The sequence below is a fragment of the Phaethon aethereus genome (assembly GCF_964289735.1).
Source record: "Phaethon aethereus genome assembly, chromosome: 5".
Taxonomy (NCBI): Eukaryota; Metazoa; Chordata; class Aves; order Phaethontiformes; family Phaethontidae; genus Phaethon; species Phaethon aethereus.
The window spans coordinates 9,233,403-9,254,028 of NC_138579.1; the positions used below are offsets into that span (position 1 = coordinate 9,233,403).

The following is a 20,626-nucleotide window of genomic DNA, read 5'->3' on the forward strand; positions in this document are numbered from 1 at the left end:
AGAAGCCCACCTGACATATTTGTGTAAAAGCAGCCACAGTCTCTCCAGTGCTGAAGGAACACAGTCCAAAAGGGAGCTTGCATGGCCCAGGAGGAAGTTAGCGCTGGTAAAGGCTCCTGTTGAAATATCTCTGTGAGCACAGACAGATAGAAAATCCAGGTGCATGAGCAAATTTATAAGCATAAATTGCACATCTCTCTAATTTGGTGAAACAATAAGAATGGAGGAGGGCTAATAACAATTAACCTGCTAACAGGAAAATCAAAATAAGCCTTGTAATTGTCAGGGAGAGAAATGTGAGTACTTCAGCAGCAGGTTAGAAAGGATCAAACTTTCAGTAAATGGAAATCTTTGCAAGAGTAGCAACTGTATTTCATGCAGTGCTGATTCTGTGTACAGTAAGTCTGAGACAGCTCCACTTTTGCCATTATCCCAGACTGCACCTGTGGCTTCTGCTCTCTTGTCAAGCCTGGAAGCTTTACCACAATGGGTCTTTCTTTACAGATTCACAACAGGGAGCCAGAGCCCCTTGAGATCCTATGCTCTAACGGCTCCAGCATGCCTCAGCTTGCCATTGCTGAACACCCACTCATTCAGCACAACGGTTTCCAGCACCCACAGGTAATTCTCCTACCATCCAAGAGCCAGGCTGCTCCACATACCCTGTGGGTGTGGGGGACAGCTGCATTTATTACCTGCTGCAGTTTTCACTGTGTCAAGTCTGTCAAGGGTAGGTTTCAGCCACCCATCTCCTCCAGGATTAGGGGAGTTTTTCAGGATGGAGAAAGGCCTCACCCCTAAAATCCTATGTCCAAAAGGTTTAGTAATACCACAAAGCTCGATAGTACCCTGACAGTACCTTGTGTCATAATGATTCAGATGACATCATTCATCCCTCCTATCTCCTGTCTTTGAAGCATTGATGTATTATGAAATCTGAATGTATATATTGACAGTGCTTTTGAAGATGAATGTGAAACTAAAGCTTTGTGAATGTTTTCCCATGGGCTAACTCACAATGAATTTAAGGTTGTTAACACAATAAAAATACCTTGTGATGTTCTGTGCTCCGTAAACTACTTCTGTTTTGCTAACTGAAAATCAGCTTTTACCCTTTTCACGCTACTAGAAAAGAGTTGGAGAAAATGATCCAGCCTGAGCTGCTAAAATGGCTCACTTTTCACTTGACGGTCTCTTTTTAACTAATGGAATTCAACCACATATTTGAGCAAATCCCCATTTTCCCTTGCCTTTTTCTCTGTATAAGGATGGCAGTTGGTGGCCTTTAAATTTCCATATGTGCATAATTTGTTTCTGCCTGATGGTTTTTGCTTTTAAAACATTAGCTCAGGCAGAAATATATTCCGTAAAAGTACATGTTTTCAGTAAACTGTTTGTTTGGTAAACCCATGTTTATACATAAACTGCATTTTATTCTGATAGATGTATTCTTATTTTCTTTGCTAAATGAATTAATGTCAAATGTTATTGGAAAAGCACAATCATCATTTCAGATTAATACAGTGCACACAACTGATTTTACTGTTGACACCATTCTCTGTGCACAGGATCCTAAAGTAAAAGCAGCTGAGCAGAAAAGCCTCATTGACTTCATTGAGTCATGCGTGGAAAAAATGCAGCCACAGTTTGAGGACAGCGTGACTCAGGAATTGGAATCAAGGTACAAAATCAGTTACCAGATTCAGTGATGTAAAACTGCTTAAACCTGCTGAAACTTTGCAGTGGCACCATTGGTTCTGCGCAGGGATGTGTGCCTTCAGAAGAAAAATTGCAGAAGCTGGGACATTTCTGCCATCAACAGTCTGGAGAAATGGAGTCTCATTTATGTGACAGCCTCTTTGATATTGGGCTGATTCCAATGTTTAGAGTCAGTCTTGATACCAGGCAGGACTGCCATCTGCCATAAACTAAAGCAGACCCATCCAGAGGCAAGCTGGGTATCTCTGTTCACAGCCTTTGCTGTACAAATGCACGGAGATACCCAGAGAGGTTTAAAGGCAGCAGCTTTGAAAAGGGGTCACTGGGATCATGCACCTTCCTGTATGGAACCAAGACACGCTACAGTAGTGTGGTCCCCACATTGTCATTTCGGGGATGGAGGCTGCCATCAGGGATAGAGGCTGCCATCAGGGATAGAGGCTGCCATCAGGCCTCTAGGGTGTTTCATGGGAAGGGAAAAGCCCAAAGAAATGTATCAAAGCTTGGATTAAAGATCATCCATGCACTTGTTTCATTCCGGTTTTGAGGCAGGAGCAATAGAAACCAATCTTATACAAAAAGTCTTAGAAATCTACTTTTGCCTATTCTGCTTCAGTATTTCCCATTCTAACAATGTTTTCTCAATACAGCAATGGAGAATCTGATCAAAAGAGCAAGCAGGCTGATCCCACCTTAGCTCCAAAGGACCAAACGGGTAATAAATGGCAGTATTTACAACAAGAGCTGTCATCAAAGATGAAGTCTCCTCTCTGCCAGTCTGTGGAACCTCAGGTCCGTTTAAGTTCAGTAAAACATTCTTTCTGCTGGCAGTTGGTTTTGCTAAAGATAGCAATTAGTGTATCTTCCTGCATCATTTTATCATGTCTCTTCATCAGATAACTGAAATCTGTGCAAGTGTTCTCCAGAAGAAATTGTCTCTCATACTGTTTTTATGATTGTCTTTTAATTTTACTTTGAGGTAGATAATGTCTCTGAAGTAGTGACAATAGTCACTGTCATAGTGTGGGAGCACATAGGTGAATCCTTGCAATTAACATTCAGACCAGATGTTATCTGCTTAATTCTTTCAAGAGAACGGAGAGAGTTAGCTAGCAGGCTCCCAGCTGATTTTCGTGAATGTGGGTTAAGTCTCAGTTCTTGCAAGCGATAATAACATTTTGGTCAAAACAGATCTCTTGCTTAAATTTTGTTCTGCCATTCACCATTGTGTTCACTCTTTCTTACATACCAACAGTGGAGTTTGGACTGTAACAAGAGCATGTTATGTACATATTCTGAACAGACTGCAGGATTTTACTGCTTGGATAAAACTATAATTTCTGTTGTTAACAGATTTGTTCACATTAAATTAGAATGATTAGATTCTCTGTTCTCTGAAATTACTGCATTACATGGAAGAATATCAGTCATGTAAAAGGATGAATGTCAGCTCTTTTTCAGGCAAGACTTACACTGCAGTGGGCAGTAGGGCTGTCTTAAGACAAACTGCAACTTGTAGCCCTTAAAGCTGGGAATCAGAGACTCCTTCTTCAGTCAACCTCCCATCAGGGCATAGCCTAGTCAACTAATTTTTGCCAGTAAAAAGGGAACCCTGCTATCCAGGTGCTTTATATTAATGCCTTGAAACTTGCATTTTAATGCTTTTTGAGAGGAGTACTTAGTTGCCTGTAGCCCTGTCTTCACTTGAGCTGTTCACCTAATTGCAATGTTCTTTTTCCAAATGTTAGATCACAACAAAGATGAACATGCTGCCCCGAGGCACGTTTGCTAGTGCAGGAACTCCAACTGTGGAAGAACTGAAAACTTATACTGTCCAGCTGGGAGACCTAAGCCAAGAAGCAAATGTGGTCCATGCACAGGTAAAAATGGCATGTCCTAGCATTGCAAAAAATACCAGGGATTCTAGGCACAAGACACTGTTTTGGCACTAGGAAACATAGACAATAATTATATTATTGCAAATGGCATTCGCTGTAGTGTAGCTTCTGCATCAGGTATGGATTGTAATGTAGAAATCAGCTTAGGATATTGAGAGGAAACATTTCAAGTTTCAGCTATGATACTTCTGCTACCTGAATCCAAAGATTTGCTAGTGTGGGTAAAACTACTCACAGCCTGTGAATGATTGCAGTAAACCTGCAGTATTGGAGCTGACGAGGCAAATGGTGTCGTGGCCAATCCTGAGATGAGAGACCTGTAAGACCACAGTGACTCCCAATACATAAAGAGTCGTCATCTCAGCTTTGGCCTTGGCAGCTCTGAATATAACACTCATATAACTGTCTCATCCAAGTCTGTCCCTCAGTATTTCATTAATTCCATTTTATTATTAGTTGACTGAACCTCTAACCTTACGCAAGTGAATAAATCTTAGGCATGCCTTGGGTAAAAGTACTGAAAACTTCTGACTTGCCTTTACCCAGGATAATGTGGCAGAGGAAGTCTCTTCCAATTTGGACAGAAAATTGTTTGAGCTGCTTCTGGCAATCAGCCGATGTTTGAATAACATGGAGGAGATGTTAAACACCTCAGTCCTCTCCACGGAAGAGGCAGCCATGCAACAGGCTCTTTATGAGGTAACTGTCCTAAAGCATCCAGAGGAGGAGAAACCCCGGTGGATTTCAATTACAACAGAATATATATGGCCTGATAATGCCTCTCTGTTTTGCCGGTATTATTCAGGAACAACACCATTAAACTATTTGGTGTTGCAGAGATTTGGGCCTATTGCTTTTAACAACAATTATCAACTTGAGCCCTGTTGCCTTTTACAGGCAAGAGTCCTTGGACAGAGACTATTGTCACTCATGCTATCTTTCAACTCTTTAGACTCTTTCTGTCGAGCTGCAAAAACTTCACACTGATCTGAGTGATAAAAAGGATGATCTTCTAAAGTCTATTAGCTGCGCTGGTGGGAGCACAGATGTGTTCTGTGAGTGCTTTAACAACTTGCAGGCACGACTGGAACAAACTCAAGCTGCCACTGCTTCAAGGAGCAACTCAATGAAAGCTGGGCTGGACCATAATACCAATTATCAGGTACTCCACTGCCAAATGCACATCTTGTTTCACAGCATCTGTTAGACTTGTCAGTGTTAATGCATTTGGGTTATAAATGAGCAATCTGTAATGGGCTTGGTTTTTTTTTTTTTTTTGGGTACTAAACAAACTTGTCTTGGCCTTTCAAGAAGCAAAGTAATTTTGGTTTTTAGACTGCTGTTTGCAATGCTGACTACTGTAGAGGCCTTGAACACAGTAGAAAATTTGCATGCAGAATGGATGGAAGTAACCTGGGATCCCATGCATGCTGAGCTACAGGCTGAAGCAAGTTTCTGTGTGTAGGGACTAGTCCAAGGCAGGGTTGTATATTCTTTCTGCTGCTATGTGGGCTCGGGAGAGGCAGGCTTCTTCCCTTTTGATGCCATGTCTGGCACTGAGCTACTTTTAGCTATGTATTGGAGGTCTGTTTGACCCTTTGTATTTACTGTTCCTTTAGGTTTTGTGACACAGTAGCAGAAGCCATAGTTTTGCAAATTTGCCTTTTTTTGTTCTTTTTCGGAAAAGCAGATAATGAGAAATTTTTCTATAGATTCTTATGATGCAGGTGAATCTCCTAGCTATTGCTGGAAAATATTCAGATCAGGTATTTTGGCTGAAGTAAGGAAAGAAAAGACTGGTCTTTGAAATACAGTTTCCAATGTCCAGCAAAACTCCGGTGTGCTCATCATCTGCAAGTCAGCCTACCTCTTTACTGCTGAATAATAAAACAGTTCCTTTGAAGAACACTGGGGTGTTGTCTCCAAACAGTAGTAGGACTAGTCTTGCAATATTTATTTATGCAGAATCCATGGGTCTCCATCAGTCGCCAGTAATGGGTTCATTTTCTCATTTTCAAGAAAAGAAGAATTTGTTTCTCTATGTTTCACAGATTTTTATGGTTGTAGAAGATCATTGTGACAGAGTAATCGAATTTCTCACACTACACAGACTACAGAATTTCCCCCTCTAAATTACTGCTTTAAGCCCATAATGCACATGCTTTATTTTGTTTTTTCAAAAGAGGCGGGGAAAAAAGAGGTAACCATTTTGTCTGCTGTGTAATTTTGTCTGGTCATTACTATACTCTTGATATGTGATAAACTTCTGATTTTTGTTTCATTTGCAGAATGAAACCAGGCTGCTCTATGATCAGTTAACTGAGAAAAAAGCTGCTCTGCAACAATGCTTGAATGCAATACGTGGACATAATGTTTCTGAACAGCTTCAGGTAATTTCATTTGAAAGAAAGGAGAGGAAAAACTCTCAGCACTAGCTATTATTTCCAGTTTTCTGCAATCTGTTGTTTCATATTTTCTAAAGTTTGAGTCTTACTTAGGTTTTAAGAATGGAGGAAGTAGGGAGTTCAGTATTTACCAACCCCCCCCCCTTTTTTTTTTTACTACACCCCAATCTGTATTCAGACCTAATTCCAGTTCTTTTAGTAGTTGGATTGGAGGAACCAGTCTCTCCACAACCTCTTAGAACAAATACACCTCACACTACAGCAGGGAAGAAAAAAAGCTACACAGAGTACAGCACTTTACACTTTATGCCTTTTAATATGCAAAACTAGCTTTTCTTTGTGGGACTAGGACTCCAGTGTTTATATCTGCTCATTCAGCATTTATAAGCATTTTATCATATGGCCTGTGAACCAGTTAAGCTATTTTCTTCGACCTTCATAGGGATTTGCAGAGAATTAAAAATGAACAAACTGCATATCCTCCCCAGAATGGTTATCAGCCATCTATCTACTTGTTGGTGGAGCAAAGAGGGTGTCTCAAAACTTTTCTGTTACAGGCTCATAACCTTGTTTACGGACATAATTTTTTGCCAGGCTGAAAGCTATGTTCACTACTGCTGAATCCCCTAACAGGGACTGCTGCCTTAGATATATTCTCTCAAGTAACCACTCTTGGAAAAGGAATGACAGAAGTACATAGCTTCCCTTCCTTCAGAGAAGACCTGTCTCAATCTGTCCCTGAGTAAAAACTTACTTCGTAAGAAAAAATGGTATTTTCTGAGACCATGATTCCTTTTAATGGCTGCTCTTGAATTGGTAAACTGAAATGCATGTTGAATGTCTAACTGAGACACAAGACCTGAATTCCATTCCTGGCTGTGCTGTGTGAACCCAGTAAGCTGTGTCATGAACAGTCTTCTCTATTTAGCTTATAAGCTTGTTGGATCTCAGGGTCTTGTTGTGAACTTATGCAGTACTAGCACAGCAGAGATCCAGCCCCTGGATCTCCAGCACTACTAGTGATAATAGAAAGTTTAAGGGAACAGAACTCTTCCTAATAGCTTAATTTGTCCTTATTTCAGAAAACTGATGCCTGTGCGTTGGAGCTGCAAAACTTAGAAAACCAAGTAGCAAAACTGAGAGGCCATGGGGAAAGATTTCAGTTACCTATCGCCTTAATCCAGGAAGCTTATAAATTAGAGGTAAGAGCACAGTACAGTTTCCACTTACTCAGCAAGGTTTCATTCTTCTAAGCAAGGTATTTTTAGCATCAAAAGGCTGATGGTTATTTTGCATTCTGGGAATGTGTGTGCATGTTTGTAGTATTCACTTCTGTCTTTCATGAACCACTAAATGTATTTACATTGTAGGATGTTTTGGATGACATGTGGGGCATTCTGAAAACAAAGTATGTGGAACTGAACTCTCCTTCCATCAGTGAAAGCCAGTATGAGGACTTACTTCATGGATTTGCAGAGCTGGTAGCTATTGGACGAGAGAAGATTGCACAAGATCCAAAGCAGCTAACAAAAAGCAGAGCAGCTCTACAGTCTCACCTGGAAAATCACAAGGTATAAGATGCTTATCTCAGCACTACTCAGCACTACACAACATAGCAGGAGCACTATTTTCTGTGAGTGGTTTCTCTCCGGTGTTATGGAGAAGAATAACTAGCTCATCGCATAGGGGAAGGACTAAAGTCTGTGCAGAAAACAAAGCAGTTTTTCAGTAGACCAAAATAGGACCTACTAAAATATAAAAGAGAGGTTGTTATTACAACTGCAGTTTTGGTGGTAAATTCTGATCAGATTTCAGTTTTGCCAACCTAATACTACTTTGGCTTACCTCAGAACATATTGTTATGTGAGGAAAACACATGTCCTTCTAATTACTGGTAATAAATCAGTAGTGAGGTTCCTGAAGTTGCTGTCTAGCAATTGGGAGTTGAGTCTTTGCTTTCAGCATTCTGTGCTGTCATGATCTGATGAAGGAAACTTACCCACAACAGCTCCTTTTCCAAAGGAAGGGTAGTTTAGATCCTCCCCTTGGCAGCCCAGCATTACCTGTACTCAGCTGCTACATGTTTGATTGGAGATGGCTGAGAATGCACCTGCATCCTCACTGTCCTGCCACTTGGCAAGAAGCCCTGGCCAATGCTAGTCACTCGAAGATGTCTCTGTCATGTCAACACCTTGATTTATCTGCTCCACATAGCTCAAACTCCTTTAAGAATTACTTCAGGATGCCAAGAACTGCAAAGCAATACTCCAGAGTCATAGGAATTATGTTTGTCACTCGCAAATTGCCCTTAGCAAAGCAAAATGTTAGGAATTTGTTTACAAAGGAGAACAATGTATCTACAGACCAAATATATATACATTGATTTACAAAATCAAAAGAAAACTGCAAAAGCTGTTTTCCCTGCCCTGGTTATCAAGACTTACCAGGATGTTCACACAGCCTATGCCTGGGGTACAGTAATTACGTGAAGTTCTTGTACTAGTTATTAGTTTTTAGTGAAGAAGATCTTGATTGATAACTACCTCATGCTACACTATGAATTTATTTATAGTTAAACTCTTCCTTCCATCATCTTCCTACAACGTCTTTGTATTTTATATGGACTGAAGGAAGAAATGTAGATCTTTTGCTTCAGAAATGTATAAGTGAAAATAGCGTATGCAACTCATCTGCACCAGGGGAGGTCCTTTAGACTGGTCTTAGGAAGCATTTCTTTACCGAGAGGGTGGTCAAACACGGGAACAGGCTTCCTTGAGAGGTGGTCGATGCCCCAAGCCTGCCAATGTTTAAGAGACATTTGGACAATGCCCTTAATAACATGCTTTAACTTTTGATCGACCCTGAAGTGGTCTGGCAGTTGGACTAGATGATCGTTGTAGGTCCCTTCCAACTGAAAATAGCCTATCCTATCCTATGCTACCCCTGGTTCTTGACTAACTGTAAAATGATCAGTAACTGCCCATCTTGGGGTGATGTAGAATTTGGGTAGAAGGCTCCTGACTTCAGCTATGAGAGACCCTGAAACTGGCTGCTCTTCTCAGTGAGTCTTCTCTGTCTTCATATGTCTGCAGCGGGTGTGTGATCTGCCTTAAAGAGCAAGCTTTAACTTGTTTTTTTCAGGACTTTTTCCACAACCTCATGACCCACATGGCTTGCATGCAAGCATTTTCTAAGAAAGTGACTCCCTCCATCCTACAAAAGGGAGAGGAATTCTGGAGAGAGCTGGTGAATGAAGTCAAGCTGCTGGAACAGAAGGCCTGCCAGTATGGTATACACTTACAGAGCCTGTTAAAGGTAATGAGTCAAAAGAAACCCAGAGTAAAAGCTGGAGGGGAGAAGAAGAGTTGCGTCTAGGGGAACTGTCGTGGTTTAGCCCCAGCTGGCAGCTAAGCCCCATGCAGCCGCTCGCTCACTCCCCCACGGTGGGACGGGGGAGAGGATCGGAAGAGTAAAAGTGAGGAAACTCATGGTTTGAGATAAAGACAGTTTAATAAGTAAAGCAAAAGCCGCGCACGCAAGTAAAGCAAGACAAAGAATTCATTCACTACTCCCCATGGGCAGGCAGGTGTTCAGCCATCTCCAGGGAAGCAGGGCTCCGTCACGCGTAATGGTTTCTTGGGAAGAAACGCCATAACTCCGAATGTCCCTCCATCCCTTCCTTCTTCTTCGTCCCAGCTTTATATACTGAGCATGACGTTATATGGTATGGAATATCTCTTTGGCCAGCCTGGGTCAGCTGTCCCAGCTGTGTCCCCTCCCAGCTTCCTGTGCACCCCCAGCCTGCTCGCTGCAGGCCAGCATGAGAAGCTGGACTGTCCTTGACTACTTAGCAACAACTCAAAACATCAGCACCTTATCAACATTTTCTCATCCCAAATCCAAAACATAGCCTCACGCTAGCTTCTATGAAGAAAATTAACTCTACCCTGGCTGAAACCAGGACAGGAACCCTTTCTGCACAGTGATTCTTTGGCTAGTAGTTGGCCTTTCCTGTCTCCATTGGACAGCAACAGTCTATTACTTGTTCTGTGTGTGTCAGTAAACTGGCTTTTTTTCCTTGAAAACCTCCGAAAAATGGACATTTCAACCTATTACTCCGACATGCGTGGGACTTTATGACTTCTTGCAGTAATTTTTGAGTGCCTGGACTGGCAAGAGAGCCATTTAAAGCACAAAAATACCAGCACCGCTTTAAAATAAAATGTAAAAAATAATCTTAAACACCCCTAGAGGATAAAAAAGTTAAGTATACCACTTTAAAATCAGAAACCTTGAAGATATTGGAGAATTAATTAGTTAGTTAATCTGTGGTGAAATTATGTCTCACTAATATTTCCATATTATTCACTTATTTTTGTGTTCTGTTTCATTAAAGTAAGAGCTGCTGATGCTAGAATAAGCATTAAGGCCTCAGCCTGGTGTAGCAAAAAGGCAGCTAGATGTGTGCTATGTTAATGATGCAATGTATTTTTTAGGAATGGATGGAATTTGATGATGAATGCCTAGTTTTCAATAAGGAGTTAGAGACACTTGCCTCTACATTGCCTTCTGTGAATTTGGTTGAAGAAACAGAAGAAAGATTAATGGAAAGGATTGCACTTCTACAGGTATTTATGTGTCTGTCTCTCTGACTCATTTTCTTAATGGATCTGTAGAGCTTTGTGTCCTTGTCTGTGTGGATGCAAGCTGAAAACTGACTTTTAAAAGTAGCAGGAGATCAGGCTGCTAATTTCAGGCAGGGGCTTCAGCCAGCTCCTTTTAAAACCCTGAGACATCAAAAGAAGATGTCCTGATTTTTATCATAACGAAGAGAATAAAATTCCTTTTTTATAGAATGGCAGATAGGCTTCTGGTTTGTTCCCAGCTCCATCTCTGATGGCTACACCTTTATTTAGAACTTTAAGTCCAGCTGGAAACATTTTATCTATGTTTTAAGTAAATTTGAATATAAGGATATGAATGCAGCCTTTATGGTTGTTTTATTGTTTAAATTACGAAGAAATAATGTTCAATAAACTTAGAGCGCTCTCTGAAGATAGATCACTGCATTCCTCACAGGTTTGACCTTTCTCGGTCTTCAGAGGACCCACTCTATTACAAATTTCTGAATTAATGAGTCTTTGGGTCTATATTGAGTCCAGTTTATATTTAGATTCATAGACTATTAAGGCAAAAAGGACTACTGTGATTTAATCTAGTTGACTACACGAAAGAGATCATTGGGTGTTCCCATAAAATTTACTGAGTACAGTAAAGCTTTTGAAATAAATCAACAGTAGATATTTACAATCATGATGGCCCTCTGGTGCTTTTGATGCCTGTTGCACTGAGACAGGAGACATGCAATATTATAGCCATTGATTGTGAACTTCCCTGGTTTGCTTTGAATTTGAAGCTCTTAACTAGAGAACTTTGGACAATGCAGCCAGATCTGATACAGAGTGTTTGTCCACTGCTTGAGGTTTACATGTGTCAAAAAAGCCCAGCAAATCATAACACAGTCATTCTGATAATGTATGAAATTACACTGAAATCGTCTTGATCTATCCAGGGGAAACAAAAAAAACACACCTGTGTCCCTTTTGCATGTCATGAAGTACAGATTCCTTCCCTTTGGAAAATAAAATACATGACAGAGAAAATGTGAGATTAAGAAGTTAGAACAAATTATATGTGTTTTGCTAGTTGCATTCTCAGTTTTTAAAATATTATTGTTTTGCAAACTTCTTATATTCTGATAGCAAATCAAAAGCAGTGTTGATGAAAAGCATGCCAGGCTGTACCAGATGGTGAAAGAAGGGAAGAAATTGCTGACTGCTGTGAGCTGTCCAGAAATAAGAAGCCAGATTGGGAAGCTGGAAGAGCAGTGGTTGTCTTTAACCAAAAAAGTTGGCCATGAACTACACCGACTTCAGACATTGCTCAAACTCTTGGTCAGGTGGGTATAACTCAGAAAGCAACTAGAGATGTCAGCTAGAAATTAGTTTCTGACCTTCTATGGATTTATTTTCTGAAATATGACAGTGAGTAAATAACATCACTCCTTTAACTTAAAAATGAGAAAAAGAAGAAAAGCAGTGGTGATCAGAAAAAATGGCCCTTCATTACACAGCTGATTTTCTCTCACTGTGTAGCCAAGTGTTTCACTTCCTGCTTATTTTTGTAGGAAAAATATTTTCATTGCTGCCATTGCAAAGTCAGTGTATCTAGGTGAGAGCTAGCTGCATCGTGGTGTAGTTTGTATGTTGGAAGTGTTAACACAAGCTCTGATCGTGCTGCCCTAAGCATTTTGGCCTGCGGCGGATGCAAGCTAGCCTTGATTCCCATGCAAAGGCATAATACACCTGTCTGTGCACGTACATTATCCATCTTACAAACATTTGAGACCTGGCTGAAATGCTGCCTCAACTTGTGTTTTGAAGCTCTACAAAGGGGAAGGACCCAAGCATGCTCAATGCTTTCACATGGCCCAAGCCAACTGTCAATGCAGTCCTGGCAGCCAGGTGGAGACAGTTTGGGACTCTACCAGCTGATGTACCAAGCTCAGTTCTCCCTGCACCTGGTTTATGTGCTCTGAGCTCAGGCTGGCTGGACCAATAGAGTGGACAGAGCATGCCAGTGGTTGTTGATATTTACCCCTGCTGTGTATTCTGTACTATATCTTACAGTGTGCACAATGTCTTCTGGTGGTTTTGACCTCTGGCAAAGCTCTTTTCACACAGCACCCCAGTTGTTTGTCCTGGCAACTGCTGGGTGGATGCAGAAAGAGGATTTTTTCAGGGAGAGCAGACCAGCTGAAAAGAGATGATAGGAACAGTCTTGTGTGTACCTCCAGCAAAACTGCTGTGTTCCATGATCCATGCTGTAGCCATGCTTCCACAGGGTTATGCAGCAGGATAGGTGCCAGAATAGCACATGCCTCCTCGCAGAGCGGAAGACAATTTGGGGGCTGAGAAATGTATCTTAGACTTAGCCAGGAGATATATGTTCATATGTTTTGTTTTTTCCTTGTAGCTACAACAGAGACTCAGAGGAATTAATGAAATGGCTGGATTCTGCTCAGCAGAGAATGAATTTTTGGAAGGAGCAGTCTCTCACCGTGTCACAAGATCTTCCCACCATCAGGGATAACATCAACAGCTTGTTTGTAAGTCAATTCTCCTGCCAGGTTTAGATAAGACATCATGACTTCCAGCGAAAAAGATCCTTTTGAGTGTTTTTTGTATTTGCCATGACCCAGAAGCTGCCCACACAATATAGCGCTGAATGGCTTTGTGCCCCAAAGCCAACCTATTATCTGTGTGGGGAGCCATGAGGATGGGAGGGCCAACCAAAGACCTTCCTTCAGATTGTGAGGCCAGCCAGAATGCATAAATCAGAACGGAATCCTCTTGTAATGAGCTCCCAACTACAGCATATCACAGCCCAGCCAGGATCTCTTAGGTACTTACAGTGCAATAGCGTGGTTTCTGTCTTGCTCCTGATGCCAAATACCAGATACAGCAGTTTAGCCAAGGTGATGGGCCATTTACCACCTGGATCTGGAGTGTGGGCTCAGGTTGCAGGAGTGAAGACAGCAGGGCTGTGAAGATGGTGAGACAATGTCAGGGAAGAGAAACATGCTGAATTGCATTTCATGTCTTTTGCCTGTCCCCTGATGCTGTGCTCCCCTTGTATGACTAGCCAGGAGGTTCAGCCCCAGTGTGAGGCCTGACAGAGGGAGTCCTGCACAGTGGGAAAGCAAAGCATCATGAAGGTTGGACTGGTTGGTGTGAGCTGGCCAGAGACCCAAGGACTGGGGTTGCTCCCTGGGCCTCTGTGTGAAGTGAGGATCAGGATATTCCCAGTCCCTGTGGAGCAAAAGGTGATGTTCAGCACTGTATCAAGCTGGGCAGAAAAAGGCATTACCTGCTGCCAGAACACGCTGAGTTTAGGTTTTCTGAACTTTACAAACTTGCAAAAATCTGTTTGTTGAGGCAGTTCATTCTGTGACTGAAAACCTGGTTTATCTTCTTTATTCAAATATGTATGTAAATATTTACTCTCTTCTAAATTTCTTCTGTGCACCTCAGACATTCTCTAAGGAAGTTGATGAAAAATCTTCCCTGAAGGCATCAGTGGTGAGCACTGCCAACCAGCTATTTCATGTGAAGCAAGCTGACACTACAGCACTTAGGTCATCTTTGGCAAAGTTTGAGCAAAAATGGGGAGAACTGATTACACAGCTCCCAGCCGTCCAAGAAAAGCTTCACCAGGTGAGGAAAAACTCCGCTGCCATCTCTCAGTTCAAGCTAAATAATTACTTCAAAATGTTGCTGCTGGGATTCTGATGGCTGCTGCATAAGGCCCACAAGGCACCTCTTTCCTAATTAGCTGTCTGTCTTGCCTTCAGAATATCCTCAATATTGTACTGCAGTTTAATTATTGCAGTGTTCTTCCTGGGCTATTTTGCACATACCTATCATTTTCACAGTTTTATATGAAAGTCTGTTACAATTAGAAAGAATTTTACTTAAAATTTCTGAATTCTCGAACTTTTCTTAATTTAATTCATATGCCCCTCTGGAGCACAGGGCTCACTTTCAAGTTTATACCCTGATAATTGCAATTATAGTGCTCTGAGCCTTTCTAAAAATACAGATGTCATCTTCCTTGATATTTCTAACAAGCTGAGTGTAGAGGATTCATTATATGCTTTACTCCCAGCTTCAGATGGAAAAGCTTTCATCACGGGAAGCTATTGCTGAACTAATGACCTGGCTGAACCATGTGGAACAACAGCAGGAACATGAGGAGCCAATAAATTCACAACGTAGTGCTGCCCAAGTCAGAAGGCTCCTTCAGAAGTACAAGGTAAATGGGAAGCTGTAAATCCAGGCCTTCTGCAAGGTGTTTGGCTGTAACAAGGATGGAAAAAGCCTACAGGCACTGTCATACCCTTCCCCTTGCTCTTGGGAGGGTTCCTCAGTCTCAAAGGTGCCTTAACATCTTCCTTGATGAAATCCTTTTGCTTCCTTGCCGCAGAAAACACCACCTGCCCTGCAATACATCTACTGCCTGCTGTGCTATAATCTCCTTTTCCTCATGGTGTCCCATCTGTCTTGCTGCTTCTCTCTCTCTTACATTTAGATTATAAAATGTTTTGAGCAGGAAAGCTTTGCTTCCTTAGGAAGATAGACTCTGTGTTTGTGCTGTGTTTTAGTCTGCCTTTTCAGCAAGGAACACCTCGCAATTCTGGAGCTCCACAGCCGGGATTCATTTAACTAGAGAACAGGGTTTTGAATATTATGTTTCATCAAAAGAGATGTCCCTCTTTCCTAGCAGGTTAAGATGAACGTCCCTGCAGAGAGAGAGAGGCTGCATCAGACTCTTGGCTCTGTTCAGGTGCTAAAGCACCAATAGCAGAGGCTGATTGCTCCAGCCACAGGAAGGATTCACGCCATGCTTGTATCCCCATAGAGACAGGGAGCCCGAGCTCAGGGCACGAATCCCTACAGGGCCATATTTCGCTCTGCCCTTGCAGAGCTACTGAGCAGTGCTCTGGGCTCTGACAGGACAACAGTTCTCATTCTGCAGCTGCAGTTCTCAGGCACTTTGGTACTGCACCTAAAGCAAGTGCCAACATGAGCATTTCTTTCAAAGTGCCTTAGTATAGCAGATATATAACATGCCGGTCTGTATCAGTTGTATTTGGAAGTTGGAACATGTAGGTGAGGTGCTGGTTTTAACCTTTTGGATCTTTAGACATCAGTTTGTAGGTGTGCCTTCTGCACTTGTCAGCATTGTGGAGATGTGCATGCTGAGAAGAAAGCTGGGATAAGGGTCATCAGCTGCAGGGAAGCAGCTATGGCTTGAGTACCTCTACTGTGGTATTCTCTGGTGGCTTTTTTCTGTGTGCTACTAGATATAATGAGGAGCCCTTTCCTCTCCTCTTCTCCTAAGACCTTCTGAAATAAAAAGGCATTCCCATATGTTGTTCTCACTTTGTGTGTAGTTTCTCACTCATCTCTGTGGGCAAGGACACTGATGCCGGAGGACGCTTTTTCCGTGCAGATATTCTGATACGCTATTCTGGTACCTGATATTTTGATAAAGGAGCACAAGCTCTTGTCTGCATTTGTCTGTGAGTGGCAGGAGTGTGGGAAGGCCTTGGTCTTATCCTAATCGGGGCCCATGGCAGTGTGATGATATTGTCCAATGGATAAAGTACTGGGTCTGGTACCCCCAGGTTTATTCCCTGCTCTGGCACTAGCCTGTTCTTACCTTGAGCTACCCACGTAATGATAGTGATTCTCTGCAAAAGTTTCAGTGGATGGAAATAGCTACACAAATATAGTATTTTAAAAATTGAGTATTGTTCCTACAGCTGTGTCTCTTTCAGAAAAATATTTTAGGCCGCGGTTCAGAATAAGCCATGAATGTCCCATAACTATGCCTTGAAGCATCATTGGAACTGATCAGATTAAAACTGCCAAACTAATTTGTTGGTTTTTTGGGTTTTTTTACTTCCAGGAATACATGATGGAACTGAACTTTAAACAGTGGATGGTAGATTTTGTTAACCAGTCACTCTTGCAGATGAGCACTTGTGATGTGGAAAGCAAGCGGTATGAAAGGACAGAATTTGCCGAGTGTCTCGGGGAGATGAACTTGCAGTGGCACAGGCTGCAGGCGTCTCTGAACAGAAAGGTTTGATTGAGTTCTCATTGTTTTTTCTCTCACAGCTCTGATCTTGCCTGTGCCAGTGCTCTGTATTTTGCAAGCAGCCTTTCCCCCCCGAGTCTGAAAACACCATTGAACACAGTGAAACTCCCTGTGCTCACTGCTGTCTGTCCATCCTGCTGTCTCATGGGCAGCCTATGGAGTGGTCTTGTAGCACCTCAGCTATCAGGTGGTGGGCAGGCATCCAAACCTCAGCAAGGACTGGGAGGGTAAATTTTCCTGTAACTTGCAGGGATGGAAAATAGACAAAACCTGCTCTTCATGACAGCCTGGGATTTACCCTAGTTGACCATATTAGGTGGAAAGACTAAGATTCCTCATATGAAGAAAATACAGTCAGTGACTTGTCAGCAAAGTCCTATATTGAGAAAACTATGAAAAAGGAAAAATTCAGGGTAGTGTCTGCAGGGGAACCTGTTAGTGAAATCTGTGGAAGCTTTGGGGTGCTGTGAAAGTTGGGGCATTTAAAACTTCATGGGAGAAAACACCGGATGGTTTGTGTGAAGGAGAGGTGCTACACTGGTTGGTGCAAAAAGCCAGGCCCTGCTCAGCAAATACAGCACCAAAAAAGCAAACAACCCCTCCGCGTGCCATATGATGGGAATGAGAAATGGGGATATATTAAGCTGCCACCCGTTTTCCTGTTGTAGCTGTTGGATTTGCCAAAAAAAGTAATTATTAAGTAGTGTTGACAGCTGTGGTCATACGTCCCCATCTGAATCTGCTGGAAAAGGCATATCAGGAATCAGTTCCCAGCCCTGCTCCAGCCCTCCTGAGTCACTGGAAATGGTTTACTCTGTGTCTGTGTCTTCCTCCTGCAGGAATTAAATATTCTTCCCCAGTGGAGTGCCTTGAAGATCAGCAGCTGATAGGCAAATTCTACATGCAGACTAACTATACCAGCATGCCTTCTGTGCTTCTCTGTGGAAAATCTGTTTCAGGCAGTGCCCCGGTATTACTTTATTCTAGTGACGCTAGAAATAATCCATGCATCCAGAATTAGATGCCAGTGCTTGTGTGCCCCAGTGCCCAGAAAAGCTAGTGTGACTCATGTGATATGGAAAAGACCAGGGGAATGCTAGCATCCCAAAATGCAAACATGAGGCTGCTGGGACAAATCTCTCTATGAACACATTCCTCTTTCATCTCTGTTTCTCTCCTGAATTTACAGGGCTTTGGGAGAAGCTGCCCTCCCTGAATGCAGATACAAAGACTGTTGATTGAACAGAAAATTCCCGAATTTTTCTGACTCAGAAAGTCTTCCAGAAACATTTTTCAAGCGGAAAATTCAGTTCCTGCACAACTGAAAATTTCCATGATGAAATTTCAATTTTGTGGGGGAGAAAACGTTATCTTCTCTAACAATTTTCAAGAAACTGTCAGGGCCAAGATTGAAGATAGGAGACTTGAGGTCCCTTGCTTATTAGTAACTTTGTTCGTGGGTTTTAGGGAAAATGAGGTTTTCAGATTCCATATGAATGTGTCCATGTAGCACATGGTCCTCCAATTTGTCAGGTCCGCAGGCTGCCAGCTCCAGAACCCACACTGCTTTGTTTTCTTCTCAGGGAAAAGGTCAGATCCGAAAGAGCCAGTGAAACTTGTTAGCTTTTCCTTTCAAAATATTTTCTTTAAAGAGTATTTTCACTGTAAATATTGTAATCTCAAATTTTGTCACAGAAGGGGGAGCCATGTTTCTGCCCACCTCTAGGTTTAAGTAAGTTAAAATAGTTCTGTAACTTTCAGATACAAGACCTGCAACACATTTTGGAGGATATTACTGAAAATGAGAACAAAGCACAGACTTTACGCAACTGGCTGGAAGCTCAGAGTGATCGACTGAGATCTTTACAAACCCCAGCAAGTCTGATCTCTGCGCAGAACACATTAGATGATTGCAAGGTAAAGTACTTTATGTGTCATATTATTCTAAAAAACGTATTTAGGACTTTGCTGAATCCAGACTAAAGAACTGCACAGATATTAAGAGAAAAAATGTAAAGAAAATTGCCATTTCCTAGAAGAATAGGACAATGTAATTTTAATTAAAGCATGGTAGGTTCAGGTGATAAAGAGCTAGAACCACTTTCAATGTGAATCGATGTTTTGTGTTTTTTTCCTCCAGTTGGAGATGCATCTGCTGTTGTTCCATGGTATTTGTATTGTTGTGCAGCAATATTGTAGATCTTACTCTGAGATGCCTCCAGAAGGAAGTAGTTCTCAGTTCAGCATAGCCATGGCAAAAGCTGTTGATTCCATTAGTTTGAAGAGCTCAGTGGTGGCATTGTCATCGAAACTACACAGTCCCGTTTGGAAAAATAGCAGCTCTCTATACTCCTGCCCTAGAATGTAGTCTGTCTGCACCAGCCTCAAAAACCTGTATGTACTTTGGTTTTGTTGCATTTTTCTAGGCATCAGGTCCCTCAAACCTGGTACAGGTGCAACCAGCTAATAATTGGCTCCTATTAGTCCGAGAGCCTGCTGTTTTCATTCAGTACAGTGTTCCCTCTCTATTTTTTAACATGGAATATTTGTTCTTTCATTGCCATGGTTACTTGTCTCTGAAGCACTCTGAAATGTATCGAGGGGCCAGAATGGAAGAAAGACACAGGGTATCTTTGACTAAAACACTAACTTGCCCACAGCAAGGTACAGTGCTAGGATGCAGGTGGCTAAAATGTTTCATTAAAATTAATTTGCTCAATAAAAATGAGGTCCAAATTTGAAAATATTTTGAGGACAGTTAAGTCAGGAGAGAGGGGGAGGTCATGGCTTTAAGTGCAGTGTTATAGGAATATGTTACAGCCCATTATGCATATGGATATTTACCCATGTTGTGAAGAACTTATTGCTGAGCCTTCCCCAGCATGTCAAGACTAGCTTATAATCTTGCTAATTGTGTTAGGGGAGAAGTTATTCTCCCAGGCATCTCCATTGGTTTCAGTGGGGTTTCTCCCATGGGAGAAAGCCTCTAAGAGGACAAGCTGAAAATAACCTTCTAGAAGTTGTTAAGATGTCGGGGTCTCTCACATTGCAAAGTCAGTTCCTGTCTTACCTTTGTCTGCTGGAGTGGAGAGAATCCAAATGCTAACCTGCCCAAGGAAAAGTTCAGCTGCATTAACAGAAAACATTTTTGCATCTATAGAGGTACAAAGAGGCTTGCACGGTGTTTGAGGAATTCACTCCTGATGATTTCCTTCCCAAGCATGATGTCCAGTGCTCATGCTGACACTAAATGGACTGATTCTAGCTCTGCCTGCAGGAGACTGTCTAAAGCAGCCACTGTCATTGTGAATTCCTGTAAAGCTGCTGTTCTGTATCAGAGTCGAAATGGTGGTGGTGTTGCATGATTGAAGAATTACATAGAATTGGTTTTAAAGAAGGAATGTTTATCTAAGCTTCTCACTCAGAAGGTTTTTTCCTATGGTCTCATTAAAAGATTTTATTTATCTTCCTTTTTTTTCCCTTTTTTTTCATTTAGGAACTAGAAAATCAACTCACAACTAAATCCAAAACTCTTGATGAACTCAAACAGAGTTTGGCTTTGAATGGTAGTGCAGAACAAACCCCAGAAGCTCAGTCTCTCAGGATAACTGAGCTGTGTGACATGGTGGACAGCATTGTAGGCCAGGTAAAAGCTTTGTTGGCATTCAGATTTCCTCCAGTACATATTCTTACCACCAATGTTATTAATCTTCTTCATGGGATAGCAGGAGATGGTACAAAAAAGATGCAAAGTATTCCTTACTCTTAATCTTAACCTTCCTAAGAACTTCCTTTTGTCTTTACCATCGTGTAAATTAATATATTTCCAAGGTTGAGAGAGAAGAAAAGTCTGATCTCAAAGTAGTTTGAATACAGGGG

The 20,626-nt window shown here is 41.8% G+C and overlaps 1 protein-coding gene across 1 annotated transcript in view; it reads left to right on the forward strand.

Annotated features, from left to right (window-relative positions):
- The window catches only part of SYNE2 (spectrin repeat containing nuclear envelope protein 2), a gene marked incomplete at its 5' end in the record, with an annotated part of 187,650 nt that overhangs the window by 110,678 nt on the left and 56,346 nt on the right, over window positions 1-20,626 (forward strand). The window contains 18 exons of the mRNA XM_082000771.1: window positions 505-621; window positions 1,569-1,681; window positions 2,370-2,511; window positions 3,468-3,599; window positions 4,164-4,316; window positions 4,570-4,779; window positions 5,906-6,007; window positions 7,105-7,224; window positions 7,393-7,593; window positions 9,164-9,337; window positions 10,519-10,650; window positions 11,785-11,981; window positions 13,058-13,190; window positions 14,116-14,298; window positions 14,750-14,896; window positions 16,556-16,732; window positions 18,509-18,664; window positions 20,244-20,393. Coding sequence (XP_081856897.1) covers window positions 505-621; window positions 1,569-1,681; window positions 2,370-2,511; window positions 3,468-3,599; window positions 4,164-4,316; window positions 4,570-4,779; window positions 5,906-6,007; window positions 7,105-7,224; window positions 7,393-7,593; window positions 9,164-9,337; window positions 10,519-10,650; window positions 11,785-11,981; window positions 13,058-13,190; window positions 14,116-14,298; window positions 14,750-14,896; window positions 16,556-16,732; window positions 18,509-18,664; window positions 20,244-20,393 — 2,739 coding nt within the window. The remainder of the gene's footprint in view (window positions 1-504; window positions 622-1,568; window positions 1,682-2,369; window positions 2,512-3,467; window positions 3,600-4,163; window positions 4,317-4,569; window positions 4,780-5,905; window positions 6,008-7,104; window positions 7,225-7,392; window positions 7,594-9,163; window positions 9,338-10,518; window positions 10,651-11,784; window positions 11,982-13,057; window positions 13,191-14,115; window positions 14,299-14,749; window positions 14,897-16,555; window positions 16,733-18,508; window positions 18,665-20,243; window positions 20,394-20,626) is intronic.